This window comes from Fusarium coffeatum (assembly GCF_003316985.1).
Source record: "Fusarium coffeatum strain FIESC_28 chromosome Unknown BRIP53273_contig_357, whole genome shotgun sequence".
In the NCBI taxonomy this organism is placed as follows: Eukaryota; Fungi; Ascomycota; class Sordariomycetes; order Hypocreales; family Nectriaceae; genus Fusarium; species Fusarium coffeatum.
This window is the reverse complement of record NW_022158146.1, coordinates 22,378-39,900: the sequence shown is the minus strand read 5'-3', so window position 1 is coordinate 39,900 and position 17,523 is coordinate 22,378. Positions and strand designations below refer to the sequence as shown.

The 17,523-nt window shown below is 49.3% G+C and overlaps 2 protein-coding genes across 2 annotated transcripts; both read right to left on the bottom strand.

Annotated features, from left to right (window-relative positions):
- Window positions 1-1,921: 1,921 nt before the first annotated feature.
- FIESC28_11062 (uncharacterized protein) lies at window positions 1,922-5,043 on the bottom strand (the record flags this gene model as incomplete). Its single annotated transcript, XM_031165192.1, has 4 exons — window positions 1,922-2,677; window positions 2,732-3,647; window positions 3,707-4,555; window positions 4,694-5,043. 4 exons carry the CDS (start codon window positions 5,041-5,043, stop codon window positions 1,922-1,924), a joined length of 2,871 nt encoding a protein of 956 aa, XP_031010744.1.
- A 2,826-nt stretch (window positions 5,044-7,869) lies between these two features.
- FIESC28_11061 (uncharacterized protein) lies at window positions 7,870-9,745 on the bottom strand (the record flags this gene model as incomplete). Its single annotated transcript, XM_031165191.1, has 4 exons — window positions 7,870-8,536; window positions 8,589-9,128; window positions 9,188-9,596; window positions 9,649-9,745. 4 exons carry the CDS (start codon window positions 9,743-9,745, stop codon window positions 7,870-7,872), a joined length of 1,713 nt encoding a protein of 570 aa, XP_031010743.1.
- Between the last annotated feature and the right edge of the window lie 7,778 nt (window positions 9,746-17,523).

Here is a 17,523-nt window from a genome sequence, read left to right as displayed (position 1 = left end):
CAGTTTATCCTTAGTTAATCTGAGGAGGTCGTATTAGGGACTGCAGTGCGTGGCTAGATAGCATTCGTCCCTCTAGATGATTCTCAACTTGAGCTGCTCTTGAAGTTGTTGAATCTCGCCGCAGCCAAGGTATAACCCAATTGTTCAATCGGGTTACTGCAATTGAAAAAGGCTCTGGAGACCGATAAGGTTTATCGTCAAGATACCCTCTATCACCAGTTATTGTCCAATCAATAACCCCAGCAAGGTTAGGATATCTGGGTGCTTGTGGTGCTTGTGGTACTTGTTCTCCGAAAGGAATTTCAAAACCGACAAGTCCTTCAAAAGCCAAATTATCCCAGATAACAAAATCATCACCAGGTAGCAAGTCCAGGTGTTCAGCTGCCCCAGCCATCAATGCAACAAGGAGAAGCTGCCACTGTATCTCCAACATCTCACGGAAACAGACTGCATCGTCGAAGCTTGGAAAAGAACCAATTGTATACCGATGCCGGGATAAAAGAGGAGCACCATCTTCAGTCTCAGGGCGCGGTCGAGGTTGTGTTTGATGATCAACAAAGGCCTGTCCCAACTTAATAAAGTCAAAGTCCGGGCCATCAACCGTCATAAGGTCAGCAGGTTTCTTCCACCGCTGATACAACCATTTGAATATAAAGTCGACATAAAAAAAGCCATCAGACTTTTAATAAACAGAGACTGGTTGTAGGCCGAAATGTGCCTTACCCCAGGATATGGGTCTAACCAACCGTTGGGATCGAAATTCTCGTCTAATACTCTTAAGAGAATAGAAGCGTGTATAGCTTGTAACGCAAAGTGCTCTTGTTCCTTAATTGTCCGTATTTTTGCCTGAATTTGTGAGGCATATTAACACCTGTTCTCGATCTGCGCTCGTGTTTGAGATTGTTCAGGCGGCCAGTGAAAGTCAGGGCGAGCATCAATAATCAATCCTGGCTACTCATCGAGATGAGGTGAGATCAGGAACTCGTCAGCTCTTTCGTGTATCTCATCGCTTATTTGTTGTGATAGTTGTGGTGACTTTTCGGAAAATGTACGTTGAGTGGAATGTGAAAGAGCTCGAGAGTTGAAGGAGAGGGTTGAGGGAGAGAGGATGCAAAAGGATACGTAGGCACTTCTATTGACAGAAGCAATAAGAAAATAAGTTAAGGAAGGAAGGGGACGAAGTAACAACAAAGTCAATTGGAAGGTTAGGTACCGTAGAAACCTTTGATGTTGGTGCAAGTGTGCAGGAGTGCAGGAGTAGATGTGAATTGCAGAAGGTATATCCATAAACCACAGATGCCGCTGTATGAATGCCGAGAGCCTCATGTACCTAGGAAGGAGCACACGACACACGATTGGTCTAGGGTGTCAGAAGAGGCAGCTGCCGAAAGCATAAGAGACGAAACAATTTGGTCACTTTATGCCAGTTTAGACCGGAACTTAGGCTACTTTATTTTGATACCCTAAATCGAACTTATAAACGAACTCAATCAGAGCCCAGGTTGACTTAGGAACTATCTGCCATGCTATGCTATCTGCTATGTCATGCTATCTGCCATGCGTCACTGTGGTGAATCACTGGATCACAGCATTCCATACCATGTACGTCAATGTCACTGAATCACAGTTATTGCCATATCATATGTTTGCAGTTCCTGCTATAGAACTAGTTCTGCATCATAGAATCCGATATGTTCATTCATGATATATACTCATCTCTTCAAATCGACTTTATACCTCGCCATGATATGAACCAACGTTCCCAGCTCTTGATTTTCTCATCAACATCTACTTTTCACCAACAGAAAGGCTTCTGATACAAACAGCTAGATCAGATGCCATCAAAAGTACCACCTAGACTTGCGTCTGTGTGCATATCACGCCGGCAATAAAGACAGAAATAATCCCAACAAAATTTCTCTTACATGTTCATGCCACCGTCTTGGTTACCACCTCCTTGTGGTCCGCCGAAGAAAAAGGTATCAAAGGGGTTCAGTTGCGGTGCTTCACCAAAGTCGTGATGAAGACCTTCCCAGTTCATGCTGAGTCCCATATCAAGCTGCGACTGATCCATGGCGGTAAAATCGCCGTTTGAGGACGCTCCTAGGTTTTGGAGGAACTCCATTGTCTGCGCATCCGGGTAATCCTGCCCATTGAATTGTTGTTGTCCTCCAAACGATCCGTTGGATGGCTGAGATGTGACTCTTCGGGGAAGAGGTGAAGGGACCATACCTGACTCTACGGGAGAGCCTTCTTGTTTAAGACCAGAATCTGAAGGACTTGGTCCTCCTCGAGATCGTGACTGCATCAAGTATCCTTCGGCCGAACGTGCCATTGGTGGCGATGGCTGGGCATTGCCGTCACCGCTAACCGACACGCTGGGAGAAAGGGAGTCGGACAGAGATAGGTCGATTGGATAAGACGCCTGATCTGAGCCTTGATTGCGATGACGTACTTGTGTAGAGGTCTTGGACGAGTCAGGTGGTGTGTTCCACGCAGAGCGCTGTCTTCGGGCCGCTGGGGCACCAAAACCGCCTGTTGAAGAGGCCATCTTAATGGTGGCCTTAGCCGTTCGATCAAATGCATCTCGGCATGTCTCGGCGGGCGGACACTTGTCGATCATATCTGTGAGAACCGATTTGGCGGCGAGAATAGTAAAGTCCACTTCATCCATGCTCTGGATCCACTATTAGTATATTTCCCCGAGTTGTCTTATTTCGTTAAAACTTACCAGGCGACTTCGTACGATGGGTGAATGCCATATAGCATAAAGGTACGAGATTCCCGCCATGAACAGGTGGTGTGTGGAAAGATATGTATAGCTCACGAGCCCGCTGAGGTGAAGCTGTCTGTATAAACGAAGGATCTTTTGGCCTGCCTCAGCGACCTTAAGATAGATACGGTCCTCATCTTCTCGAAGCTCTGCTTGGAACGCTGTTGGACTGTTGACTTCGTTTGATGAATTGTACTCGCCCTCGAACATGGCGGGGACGCTGAGGCTCTGGCGATAGAGCATGATGATAGCCTGCCAGTAGTTGAGCTCCAAGAATTCGGTCGAGAACATGACACCAGTCTCCTGCTTTGATGGCGCCGACGTCTTCCATTGATACAACCTTCGATCTATATCTATGCGCCACGACCGGAACGAATCGAACTGCACCAAGAATGGCGAAGGCAAATGAATGTGCATATCGGGATACTTGCCCTGTACACCAGCCTTGGCGATTTGAGCCTGATTATACTGCAATACTTGGAGAATCTCTGACTGCAGCAGCCGCAGGCGGAAGTAATGATGGGCTACATGTTTGTAGCTGGGTTGAATCTGATCTGACGGTGGATCCTGCAGCCCGGTCGGTGTGATATACTCGTCGTCTAACAGTGAGGGAAACTCGGTCGTGATGACCTGATCGCTAACGCCGAATGGTCTTCCAACGCATGTGCTCACCAGTCGATCCAGGGAGTACGTGCACCACCAGAGCCGTCGTCGCATATCTCGAATCCACAACTTCTTTCCACGATTCTGGACGCTATTCTCCCGAGCACCATCGGTCTGTTCGGCGTCGTTAGGTCCAGCATCGATTTCTCTATCATCCTCATAGTGCAAACCGAGATCGACTGCGAGTCGCACGGCGACACCGATAATGTACCTGGTCCGTGTTAGTCAGGTGAGCTCCATAGGTACCACGTACGATAAATCAGAACATACCAAAGACCGGGAGGAACAGGGCGAAGAAGAGCAAAATTGGCGAGGAGAAGCACAGCTTGCAACACCTCCAGACCTCCTCCGCTATTGCTCAAACACGACTCCAAGTGTACAATAGCGCTCGCATGGTATTCTTCAGGCTCACAACGACTCCTATTATCCACATCACCACCAGATGATTCTGTTTTCACTGGCTCGCCCACAATGACACCACAGCCGATAGCGAATACCATGTTCAACAAATACAGTTCTCGCGAACCTCGAGCTGGATCCTGAGTCGCATATATACGCTCAAACGTCTGCATGAACTCTCCTCTATGCAGAATAGGAATCTGAGGATTAGAATGCTCAAAATATAATCTCACGAGCCGCAAGCCGACTTCCTTGCTGGGGAAAGTAGCAGGCTTAATGGAAGGTCTTGTATGTAGACCAAAGAAGGAATCGCGCAGAGAAGCTCCATTTCCGCTCGGTTGTCTAGGAGCTCTGGAATCATTCGAGTTCGGTTGTCCAGCAGCCGAATATTGAACTGCAGCATACACAACTCGCGCAAACGACACACCAGATGCAGACGCGAGAGAACGAGGTTTTGACGGACTAACGATGTTGAGGAAACCCTGTTGGCCAGACTTCTTCTTGAGCGATTCAACTGCCTGACTCTGGGGTCTCCCTGCGCCGCGGTCGCCTGCTTCTGATGGTCCAGAATACCCTGTTTCGGTAGCTGAGTTGATGCTAGCGGTGTCATTGCCTATCCTAGAACACAATTCGAGATTCTCGGCTGGGGGAAAGGCGATGTTGTTGGCATTGAGTAGATTCTCGAGCTGTTCTACTCGAGTTTCAAGGTAGAAAACATAACTGCGCGATGTCAGCATTCATTCACTCATTCTTGCAGTCGCAATTTTGTAGCGCGCGACTCAAAATGACTGGTAAGCGCAGTACAACGCAGCACGCAAAATTGTCGCGCGCCACCGCAACGCAGCGTTCTTATCGTACCTTCGTGGTATCTCTTTCTTTGTGATAGGATCATAGCCAACACAAGCGACTCCTGCCTTGGCGCAACTTGCGCAGCTCGGAAGCTTCTGGTCGCAACGATTCTTACGTAGGCGACAACGGTTACAAGCACTGACGTTGCGAAAGTTACTGCTCTGGCCTGGCTTGGCCGCTACTGATGGGGAGGCAGTGGTGGAAGAGGCGGAAGCGGAGGCGCCGTCGGCCTGGAGACGTTCACGGTCACGGTCATGAGGGCTCGGCTGGCCGTTGCGCGGCGATCCATCGTCAAAAGAGTCCTGTCGCTGTCGCTTTGCGGGTTGCGAGCTCGGAGACGGAGGGCCACGCGCAGGCATTGTAACGGCCTGGCGGGCAACCGGTGGTGGCGCCGATAGTGTTTTGCGACGAGATTAAGATCGGAGGCGGGGGTGCGGAAGCGCAAGCGAAACGTCACAAGGTTCAATCGAAAAAGCAGCGTCGGTCGAGAGATGTTGTTTGAGAATTGATTGAAGATGGTTGGTTGAAGAGTGGATTTGGAGCTGAGCTTGAAGCTTGGGCGGAACGGGAGACGGGGGGTCGGTAGGCGGGATCGGTAGATTGAGTAATCCGGTCCGGAACTAACAATTAACGGAGAATAAAAAGAGCACTGTAAGCAAAAGTACAAAGGTACAGAGTACAGTACGAGGAGGAGGCTGAGTGAGAAGGCGGGATGATTTGGAGGATGTGGATGGAAATGAGACAAGAAGGCAACCGAAAAGAATAAGGCGGGAAAGGATCGACGGAGCCGAGGCAGCCGCTAACGTAGGAAGGAGCTGTCAAAGCGTGGGGAGAGCCAAACAATTGATAACAAATGATAGATACGGGCAATCAATTAATACAAATAATTCTGTTTACTGTAGTATGTACTATTTTACTATCCGAATGTCTGTGGGGATTCGGAGTACCTGTAGCCACTATCTTTTAGGTAGGTACGATCAAGAACAATCAGCTGTCTCAAAAAACTATACGGGGAAAGAACGACCAATCCAGGGTCTAGATTAGGCGAGTAGCCTCTTAATTGAGGCACTAAACAATGAACTGCACCTTCCAAGTGGAGTGACGGTGGTTGATGGCCGTTCTTTTCTCTGTCTTTGACGATGCATTTGTTTCATGGACGATGGATACAAACAAGGGTCTATGACTGAGAAAAGTTGACATGAATTAAGACAGGGATGGTCCTATACTGTACGCATGAAAATCCTTAGTTGTAGATACAGACACAGATACAGAATATTCGAAGAGAAGAGTAATGACTCTCTGGAAGTCTCTGACAAAGAAAAAGAGTGTCAGACAAGACAAGACAAGAGACCTGTCATATGCCATACCAACCTTCAACAACTTGAGATTGACTGGTTGGACTTGAACTCTTCAAGCGAGCGAGTGGGGGAAAACGCCCTGAATTCTTTGTTGATTAACGAACTCTAAATATTGATTGGTCCAAAGACCTCAAACTCAAGTTCATGATGAATAGCAAAACATATATTTGGCATATCAAATAACTTACTCTTCCTCTTCCTCTTCTTTAAACACAAAGATTATATCCACCAATTCTCTGTCTACTCGTCCGGCTATCAACCGGTTCAGTTCCTTGTCATACCCTCTCGCCGTTTACTACCCCATTCGGGAATTGGATGAGTGGGCTTTGACAGCATGACAGCACGGCACAGCATTAATGACTGATATCTTGCATGAGAAAGGATGGGACTTGCCGGTCGTTGTATTCAAGTCTATGGGTCAACCGTTAGAGTCTTTGTGGTCAACGTAGCTGGCCTCTCTCTGTAAGGCATCGTTCGTACACTTTAACCTTGTACAGCTCGACAATAGTTCACCTATCCATATACCCATACCAAATCTTCAACAGGCTCGGATGTAAGCCGGCGGTTGACTGCATCAATTCCCAATATTCGAAAAGGTGTACAGACCTCTTCCTCGCATAACAAGGGTCCCTCTTCTTTCTCTCCATACCACCCATCAAGTCAATTCGTCCTCCAAGACATCAGAATGAGCATCCATTAGAGCGCACGAATCGCAGAACGTCTAATCCGTCGTATCGATACCATGTCACGATAACCTCCAAGAAACCAACAGCCTTAGCCACAGTCCCCCTCTATGTATGATCTGATGATTACAAGTGCCGGGATAGCTCTGTATATACTTAGTATTCAATTCTTTAAGAGGGTATGTAGGGTCTGTCTTGCAGCAGCTAAGGGTCTTGTTCTCTTGCTTCTGACTTTGGCGTCTCGGTGTCTATTTGGGTTACCGACTGAATGGGTCGCAGTACGAGGTCTAGACTAAACCAGACTATAACATGTCTAACATCTATGCAAAGCTTCAATACTTTAATAAACATGTCTCTATCTCAATTCAATAATACCACGCCCGTCTCTCTCTTTGACCGCCGGTAATATACGTTTTGACCGCTTAGAGCCATGTCCCCCTTGCATCCACTTCAAGCATCACGATTTAAGGTAGGTCACTTCGAGAATGAGAGTAAAAATGTTGTGCATAAAATCTTGTTCAATGAGATGGCAGTCTTGAAACTACTGCCAGTGAAACTATCCTATCCTTTCCTGTCCTATCCTTTCTTACACCGCCAGTTTGGCCCCGCGAGGTAGCCAGAACTGAGAAAATCGCACTCTTGAAAGCCTGAAAACCTGAAAACAAACACTATCGACACATTCGATGCCACCAGCTCAATCCCATACCAATAAACGCCTTCTAAACCTCCAGGGCCGCGTTGTTGACGATACCGCATGGGTGATGGTGTCATCAGCCGTATAGCAGTTCCATTACAAAAAATGTTGTCCCAAAAACCAAACCCAAAAATGTCCTTCTACTTGTCGTTGAATCCGTCCTTGAATGAATCCATAGTCTATATGTCGTGAAAAAAAAGAGAGCCCAATTCATCCCGTCTTTTTCGTCTTGTGGAAATAAAAACGCCTGTTCCATGCCTCGTCGCTGTGTTGGAAAAAATGGGGGGTATAAGTCGACCTGGGCCTTGCGTGCCCTTTGTACAATCCGTCCCTGAAAGCAATGACGCCAGATTTTTGTTCCGATTCTTCGCTTTGTTCGAAACATTTAAACTCCAGGTGAAAAAAATTCGAGTCGCAAGTTGCTGCTGTTTTGTTGTTGTTGTTGTTCCTTTAAACGCTCTCCTCCTCGTCGTAGTCGGCGTAGAGGCTGTCGTCCAGGAGGGGGTCCTCCTCGGGCAGCACGGTGTCTTCCTGAGGACCACCCTCAGTGATCTGAGAACTGAGGTAAGCTCCAACAATAGTGATCAGTCCGCTGAACCACCAAGCCAGTCCAGAGTAGCCAGTCTGGAGACCCCAAGAGTAGAGGAGTCCAGATAGGGTAGGGCCCAGAGCACGGCACAAGCTCGCAGTTGAAGCCGCAATGCCGTTGATAGTGCCGAGAACCTGCTTAGAGGGGGCCGAGTTGGCGAGCAGGATGGCGTTGCTGGGGTAAGCCATGGTGGAGAAGGTGCACTTCCAGATAACCAGGAGGTAAATAGCTGGCATTCTCATGGAGTCGGGAAGAAGTACCAGGTAGGGGGTGACCAGGTAGAGCGCAAAGTAAGAGAAAGCGAGCATTCGGAAGAGTCGGAGAGAACCAAGTCGTCGGGTGACAGGAGGGACGATAAGGTAGTTGGAGAAGAGAGAGTACAGTCCCTGAACGGACATGATGACACCGATCATCTTGGTCTCGAGGCCGAATCCGTCGGTGAACTTGAAGGGAAGGTCGTGAACGGGGTGCTCGGGTCGCTTGGTGCTCAGGAAGACGGGGAAAAGCTGGTCGAAAGTCATAGTGTGGCTGTAAACTGTGTTAGAGATGGGTCACTGTTTTGAAGATGATTGAAACTTACAATGCGAGAATGCCGTAAGAAATGATGTTCATGATAACAGGCTTGGTGAAAGTCTTGGGCTTGGTGGGCTTGCGCTCCAGGACAGGCTCCAATGGGGCGTCAACCAGAGATCGTGTGTCGGCCTGAGGAGAAAGTCGGGGAGAGCTCTCCTGGCTACGGTAAGCAGGAAGAGCCTCGTCGTCGGAGTGAGCAGAGCCAGGGCGAGCGCCGGTGGAAAGGTACTGAACGTGGTGCTTTCCATCAAGAAGAGCCTGCTTCTCGGGAGAGCGTCCTCGTCCGTTGCACTTGCTGACACCACCGAACCAGCTGGCAACGTAATCTCCAATCTCTCGTCCACGATCCCTCTGCTGCTTCTTCTCGGCGTGGGTCTCGTCAAGGAACAAAAGTCCAATGATGACTCCAAAGAAAACAGTGCATGCGCTGAAGAGGTTAGGAAGGAGGTAAGGGTATCGGTCCCAGATGGTTCCACGGGCGAAGATCTCGGGGTAGCTAATGCATGGTCGGGCGAGAGCTCCTCCAATCATAGGTCCAACGATAGATCTAAAAGGTAATTCAATCAGCAATCGCTCTCAATGGCTGCAGAAATCGTGTTCGCTTACCCAATGCACCAAACCATAGGCATGATAGTATAAGCACGTGGCTGATGTTCCTTAACAGTAACAAGCTCAGCAACGGTAGTCTGGAGAACTCCAATGTTACCATTGAGGAGACCACCCAGAGCGCGCGCAAAGAGAGCAACGGGAAGGCTAGGCGCAAAACCAAAGACCAAAACACTCAAAGCAGTTCCAAGCAGACCAAAGAGAAGGACAGGCTTTCGGCCAATCTTGTCGCTCAGTCGTCCCCAGAGAACACCAGTAGAGAATTCGGCCAAAGTAAATGCAGAAGTGACCATGCCGGCGTATACTGAAATCTTGTTGGTGTCATCTGTGATGTTGAAGTCCTGGATCATGTAGTAAATGTAGGGGAAGATGGACATGAATGCAATCGGTTCGCATATTCTGCAGCAGGCTGCCAATTGTTAGACCCAATTCGCGAAAATCATGTAGGCTGAACCTCATACCTAGAACAAACATCTGCTTTGCGGGGAATGGAGGGAGCTCTCGCTCATTGCGGCTGGTATCGCGGTTGGCCGCGGTCATTTGACGACTTCTCGCCATGTTTGCTGTTTGTGATCCTCCTAAGAGCTTTCTTTTGGTTCAATGGGTACGTGTTGGTGAAATATCGTCGTCCTTGTCGGATATCTTAAACTTGTTCGCCAATTCAGTTGGTTCGTGTCGTATTGTCCAATAGCATGAGACAAGTGGCTTCGTTAAGAGGTTGTCGTCGAGTGAGTTGTGGATGATGGTTGTATGTAAGTAGAAGAAACAACCTGAAGCCGAGTGTGTGATTCAGTGAAGAGATGAGTTGATAAGTAAGTTGAGAGAGAACACTGAATAAGAACCAAGGTGGCGGAGGGAGAAGGGAGACTAATTAAAGGGTTATAGAAGGTTCACGGAAGGAAAGAAGAAGGACCCAAGATGGGGCGTATTAACTTATAAGAAGCAGCTATGGAGTGGGAGTAGTTACACCCCTCGCAGACCAGGACTGGGGTACATGTACTTGTCACAATGATCATCTTGGAGTAAATAGAATAGGATTAATTACTTACTAGACCTTACCTTGCCTGGGGGGGTTCTCCCCTACCTAGACCACAAGCTTGGAACCAGCGGTGACATGAGCGCCAAAGGGCAAATCTCCTGTCGTGTCCGACACTAGGTACACTCAGCAAGTGCGCTGCGATGCAGCGAACGGCCAGTTCTTGGGCATGACATGGGCAGTGGGGCTCCAGCCCAGGGCGACACACACCTCAGTCATCCTAGTTTGACAGTAGACAGGGCGGACTGGACTTTGGGCTTGGGCCTGCAGGGGCTGGGTCCCAGGGAGACGGAGACGGGGTGAGCCCTGAGCGACCAGGCGAAAGTACCCATCAAGTACATCTGCAGGGGTATCAGAGTCTCTCGTCAGGTTTGCAAGGGCTCATTCCACAGCCCACGGGGATGTGTCCCGAGCAAGCGCCATGGACTGACGGTTGGGTTCGAGCTTAATTGTTGGGTGCGAATGGAGCTGGAACCGCAAACCCAAAACATAGGCAGAAAACAGAACCAAACGCTAGGGGTGTTGTACGGCTTGCTACTGCACCCCGGTATTTCCGCTGTGGCTAGGTGCATGTTTTGAGTGCTCCGTCGTCAAAAAGTTCTCTCCGATGGCCATGCCACGACCACATCATCTTCTTGGTTTTTGTTTCAATGCTGGCTTATGCACACAAAACATCAGCAACCTGAAATACGGTCAGTTGACTTCCATGTTATCGCATTGGCTGCAGTAGACGAGTTTAATCCACAAGGTTGCCCAAAAAGACAAAATAACAGGTATAGGAGGCGGTGAACAGCGAGCAAAGGCCCCGGGGCTCGTCACACGGAAATCATCCCCGGGGTCGCCTCAGCCTGGTTGTGGAGCGATAATGCTACTAGGGAAGACGTCCCGGAACTGCACCACACCTCTTCAGTGTACAAAATAGCGTACAGCATAGCGATTCCAGCGGAGCCGAATGTCTGTCAGTCAGCAGCGCCAGCACCAGCACCACCAATTGACCTGGCACATGGCATGGCCCGTTATCCCAGTCTTGGCGGTGCGTGGTGACGTCGATTTGGAGTAGAGCACAAAAAGATATCAGTTCGATGTGTTGCGATAGGAGTTGCGGTGTTGTAAATGTCTATTCCGAAAAGTCGATATTGCTGAAACCCCCCACATTCTCAGCCAACTCATCTTGTCAATATCAGGCAGACGCAGGTAGACAACCCTCTTTCATGGTGAATTTCCCTGCATACAGTAGCATGCTGGCTCCATTTGTGATATGCTGTTCGCTTGATGGGTTTTTGGTTGTTTGCCCACACCCACCGCCGGCCATCTATTCCGGCATATCTGGACGAAACATCTCATGCCGTTGTTCATGGTTTCCAGAGCGATGGATCACACAGTCAGCAGATGACTTCCATGCATGAAGGAGTCATTCGGGATCGACCTGCATTGCCAGCACCATCAGAACACCGCAGCCTTGTCATACATCAACCATGTTTCACTACATACGAGCTCGAGACTTTGGCCTGGAAGCAGACAGAACCGTCAAGTTTCCTCTCCTCTCGTCTCCTACTCGGTGTGCAAGGCAGTGATACCGGGATGTTGTCCAAGGACATGACTGTGCTATGTTTAGCTTTAGCGAAGTCAAGTTACGACTATATCATGCTTGTTACGAGGCACCGCTCGTCGATGAGATGTCGTCTTGGGGCGGAGTATCTGTTCCTCTCAACATATCAGTCGGCCGAGAAGACATGACTAGGCCGAGTCATCCATGTGTAAGTGGTGCCAAGCTCAAGGGCATGTCTATAGTAAGCAGTTGAGACTACTGGTACAGTAACCGACACAGACATCATCCTTCAGCCGGGCGGGGCTTTCACTTGGAAAGATCCTAGATTTCTCGACAACGGTGCTCGTTAAAATAGCCCGGCCAGCAATATTGTAATTTGACTCGTTGTATGTTAACTCTGGGTTTGGCAGAGTGTCGTCCAGCTGACAGACACGTGGCTGACGTTAAACGAACAGATTCCTAGCCATATGTCGGGCCGCGACCTGACATCAATGAGAAATTTTCACAGTTTCGTGAACAGTCATAGAGATGAAGCGCCAATAAATGCACAAAACATGTGTGTTTGAAGTATCCGTAGGAGTGCATTTGATAGCCCCCGGAGCCCCATAAAGTAGGGTTAATGAAAGAAGGGAGCTACCCATGGATGAGCGAACAAGGGGTTGAACGTTGAGGTGTGAGATTCTGATCAGGAACCCGAGACATTGTCACCGCCATGCCGCACCGGACTCTTCGCCTACCGTATGCACGTGGAACCGCGCTGCGGCGCGAAAGCCACACATATGTAGGCCGGCATCAAGACGAAACTGGCGGTGATTGAGGCTTGAAAATAGAACAACTGAGGTGATGGTTTCAGGCATATGAACTGTAGGGTACATTTCTCAGTGGCCCACGTCAGTAATTCGTTCAGTACAGAGTAGCACCCATCTCTGACTCGACTTTGAGCTCGTCAGTCAGTCAAGAGGTCCACTCGCACCCAACCCGCTGGGCCGTAAGCCCCGAACGACAAAGACTGCCGGAAGTGTAGCCGACTCCACAAGATACAATTTAGATCGCCTTTTTTAGTCTACAAGCAGGTTCAAAGATGCTGGATGCGGTTCTGTACCGTACACCCGTGCCTTGTCACCACTCGGGAGCCGCCCTTTTGCTGCAGTCGGTATGAAATTGCGTCTCTCATGGCCAGGTTCAAATCCACTTCCATTGACCGAATCTCGGCACTGCAACAAGGTTCGAGTTGAACACTGCCGGGCTGGGGAAGGGCAAACCCAGGAACGAGGAACAGGCAGCTTTTGCCAGCGTGTATCCGTATTCAAGCCCGGAATACGTCTTGTGTAGCACAGGAAGTGGCTAAAATCTAGGCCTGGCCCCCACTTGAATGCTCGCGGCTGGCTGCCACAGAAGCGGCATAGTGCAGTATCACTCGCCTGTTTCACACGCGCCCGCGGCTCCCTTTGATCTGTATGCATGATGTGCAGTAGGTGATTGAAATAGACTCGAATGGGTACCGACGACGTGGACGCTTTCAGGCGTCTGCCGGGTAGGTGTCAGATCCGTGTTGCATCTGCAAGTCAAGGTGCAGATATTAGAGTCATATCGTCGGTGAAGCCTGAGACTTTCTTGATTTTGAGTTGTGCGCGAAGAGCCTCACACACATGAGCTGTAGCCAGTATTGAGCGACCTCGGCTTCGCTGTCGCTCATCGAAGATAAGGTGTCGCGTCAGCCGTGGATGAGTTGCACATCTTCTGTCGTCATCGTCAAGTCCGGGCGCTTCTTACTATCCAATAACAATGTCTACCTCTTCCCTTTTGAAATCCTTGTGTAGTCCGGAAGGACTTCCTGGCTTCCGGACTGGTAGAAGTGGATCATCGCAGTGTTTGCCGGTACAGCTCGAGACGCCGCGGGAGGTCTCGTGCTACTAGAAAGCTACTTTTCTTGAAGCCTGTCGCATGGCGCCCCGCTGAAGGGGAGAAGCCGAGTGGCCACAAAAAAGAGCCGGACTCGTTGGCCTCAGGGGAAAAAGGGGGCGGCGGACAAGCGACCCGGTGGGCTGGGTTGATCTGATGCATCTCGTCGATTGTACGGTACAAATGAGGTAGTCTCGGTAGGGGAGGGCCATCCCATCCCATCCCATGTCGCAGACTACTGCACCTGTATTATGAACTGCACCTACGCAATGACAGATGGACCCCCGCCTGCCTAAGAAAAAAGTGAGGCAGTCAGCGGGCAGATGCCAGACAGGCATAGAAAACGAGCGCGGATGAGAAAATCTCGTAGGGTGTTTCAGAAGAGTGTAGACGATAGCAAACCCAGCAGGCCGGGTGGCCCGATCCAAACGGATCGCTGGAAGCAGGGAGGGGAACAAGGTGTCTTGTATTTCCCTATGAAGTAATAACTGCTGGTGAGCCACTCTGTCACAGCCACGAGTACGACTTGCAGTATAGCATTTGCAGCAGCACCATCACTACAGTATGTAGGGCAGGCATGCAGCCGTCTGCATGACGGTTGAAAAATTTGACTTGTCGCTCGCCCTGATTCTTCTGACGCCGTTTTCGGACCAGCACCAACACCGACACTACTGCATGTACGTACTCTGTGTACAGTAGTCAGTAGAGCCTTCAACTTCTGCGTAACGGCGCGCGCTTTTGGCGTCGATTGTTCTCTCCTCGTGGAAGAAATGAGAGGATCCATCCGTCATCTCGTGTTGATTGCCATGTCCCCGCAAGGCTTCGGCGTCGACCGTAGGTACATTACCTACTGTAGCGTCAGCTTGAGCACGTACACGCACGTACCGTACTTGGTGGTCCTGGGGGATGCTTCCGGGGCAGTGAGCAACCCTTGTCCTAGTCTGGTGCTGGTGTTGAAGGGAGAGAGAAAAAAAGACTGCAGGGATTAATTGACCGCTCTGTTCGCCCCGGTTCTTGTTGGAATTCTCGAAGGTTTCGAAAAGGGGGCCAGGGTTAGAATTAGCGTGGGTTTGCGAACTCGAACGTGCGGATGGTGGGAAGTGGAGTGGAACCATGAAAGAAGCAAGAGGGATGGAGGGGCTTTCCCTTTCCATGCTGGGTGTGGGCTTAGTAAATGGCAGCCGCAAGCCAGTAATTTCGTTATTTCTTTTTTCCTTCTCCTCCCTGGGCTCGGGCTTTTTTTTTCTTCTGCTTCATTGGAGCTGCCTCTAGACGGGGCCTCTCGGTACACTGTAAGTTCTCAGCCTACCTGGATAATTTTGCTTTTTTAGTTGAGAGCGGCTCTGTATCTCGTGATTTAATCAAGACAATCTCCAATTCCATTTTCATCCCCCATCTCTTAGCCTTGCCTAGGTACCGTCTGCCATCCATCCTCCTCGGATGCTGGATGCTGGACGGGGAACAAAGCTTGGATGATCCGGACGAATTAGATCTGCACTGCCAACTCCCTTTGACCGCAAGCAGAAGTTACAGATCCTAGGTAGGCGCGTACCTACAGTGCTGTATATTGTATTTGTTTCGTTATTAGTACCAACTCTCCTTCAACTTTATTAGTGACACGATGATGATGGTGATTCATCTGGTGTTATGTGATATGATGCTCAAGTCGGTCACGATGATGACTGTATCATAAGGTACGGATACCTGCCAAAGTTTCAACTCCTTGCAGTGCTGCTCTCCACCATTCGTTCAAAGTACCAATAGTTCGCAGACAAGTCACAAGTTGAGTTGCGAAGGGAGAGTCAAAGAGCCTGAACCTGGAGATAGATTGCTTCAGTGGAATAGAATAGTGGAACCTTGGGCGCGGGTAAAGGACAATCTTGACCGGTTTCGTTTTATTATTTGGTGGTGAAAATGCAACTAATTTGCTAGACAAAGCTTACAGTAAGGGTCTTTGATACGATTGCCCAGTAAAGTTTCGTCTTGATTTGTGACCGACCATCTATTTGTATGCATATGCATCCAATATGCATTTTGCATTTTGTTGTTGCATGTTACAGCCTGATCCTCAAACAAAACAGAGCCCGACCTTGACTTGTCTTGTCTTCATTTGATTTGACTTGTGCATGGCCCCGCTTCTCCTCGTTATCCGTCATGGATGCCATGGCATGGTGATCAGTTGGCTATGTTAGTGTTTCGAGACCGTTTTCGTTGATGACGTCCGTTCACCATGCATTGACTTTTTCCCCCGTGCGACTTCACGATAGTTTGACTTACACCGTACTGTACATATCGATGGATGGAGGTGGATGAGCAGAATGTATGGATGTTTTACAGCATTTTAGTTTTAGTTCTACTAGACTGCCTCTGACATCATCATTCATCTCTTCTGTTTCCACATGGGAATCTCGCTGATGATCTGGCACTCGCAGGCAAGGCGGTTCCAGATCACCGGGTCGCTCCTTCCCATATTTTGTTTTTACTTTTGCTTTACTGTACCCAGGCAGGTACTGTAATTATTGTTCCTTCCTCTGCCCGTACTCTCGGCTTCGCAATCTCCCGTCTGCAGCCTTGATCACTAACTTCTCTTCCCGCCTACGCCGCACATCTACCCATCGCGATTGGACGATGCTGCCATTATGGAGGAGGTAAGGTATACAACAAGGCAGGCATACATTAGTTTTACCCTGCCCCGAGGCGACAACAATACATATAGAGAGGCAGTGAATTAATCAAACACGCCATCGTTATTGGACTCGGTGAGGTTGTTCTACTTCACCGACTCCAGCTTACATCGACCAGCCCAGACCAAGACATGGCAGATTTCTCCATAAAACGGCTTTGACTTTTGACGCACTTTGCAATTATTCACTCAAACGAGGCCTGCCCTGCCCTGCCCTGTCGTGTCTCACTTGGTCGTGCTCCAGGTCCCTTGCTGTCGATCCATTCCTGAGCGACCCTTGCAAGTTGTCTAAGAGTCTTTTGCCTTGGCTTTTGACTCAGATGCCTTGCCCTGCTTTTTACTAACAGCACATCAAAGACTAGGTCCATCCAGTATGTACATACTGTCGTTACATACAGAGTCGAGAGTATCCATCCATTGCCAGCGCTTAGATCTCACCGGCCCCCCGCATAAAACAAACAACACTATGATTGAGAGCCGACGTTGCACAGCATGGGGCTCGCTTCGGCTCTGTCGCTGTCATCATCACCATGGATGGGATGGGTGTGCATGAGCAAGACCATGAATGTGAGCCGTGTTTGGGTGAAGAAAAGAGGTGAAGAAACCGGGCCCTCAACAAGGCTCGCTCAATGTTGCGTCCTGCTGTTGTACCGGCGGTGACAGCAGTTGCAGTTGCAGTTGAGACAAAAGTCGAGAACGACATGATTTACCTTGCCTGGCATTGTGCATTACAGCACCATGGCTGAGTGATTCGTCACATCTCGCTTCCAAAATGCAGTCTCGCGTGCAAAGGGAAAACAGTTGTCAGTGTACGGACATCCTGGCTGTGAAGCCAATAATCCTAGGGCTCAGACACGGCACAGTCTCACAGCCGAACGTACCCTTGATAGTACGATACAGTACAGGTATAGCGACTCATTACCATCTGAGTTTGCGGGCGGCATGACTTGGCACGTACGCATGTAACTCTGCATACATCGATCTGTCTGTCTGCATTTTCAACCACAAATATTACTGTACGATATGATCCTATTCGTGGCTCTTTCGGGACTCATGTAAGCGCCCTAAAACTCGCCTACGGCTTTTTCCAGGCTTCAACATGGTTCTCCTGTGCCTTGATCAAGCTATGCCGTTTGCACCCTCGAGTATCTCTTCGCGAGTGATAC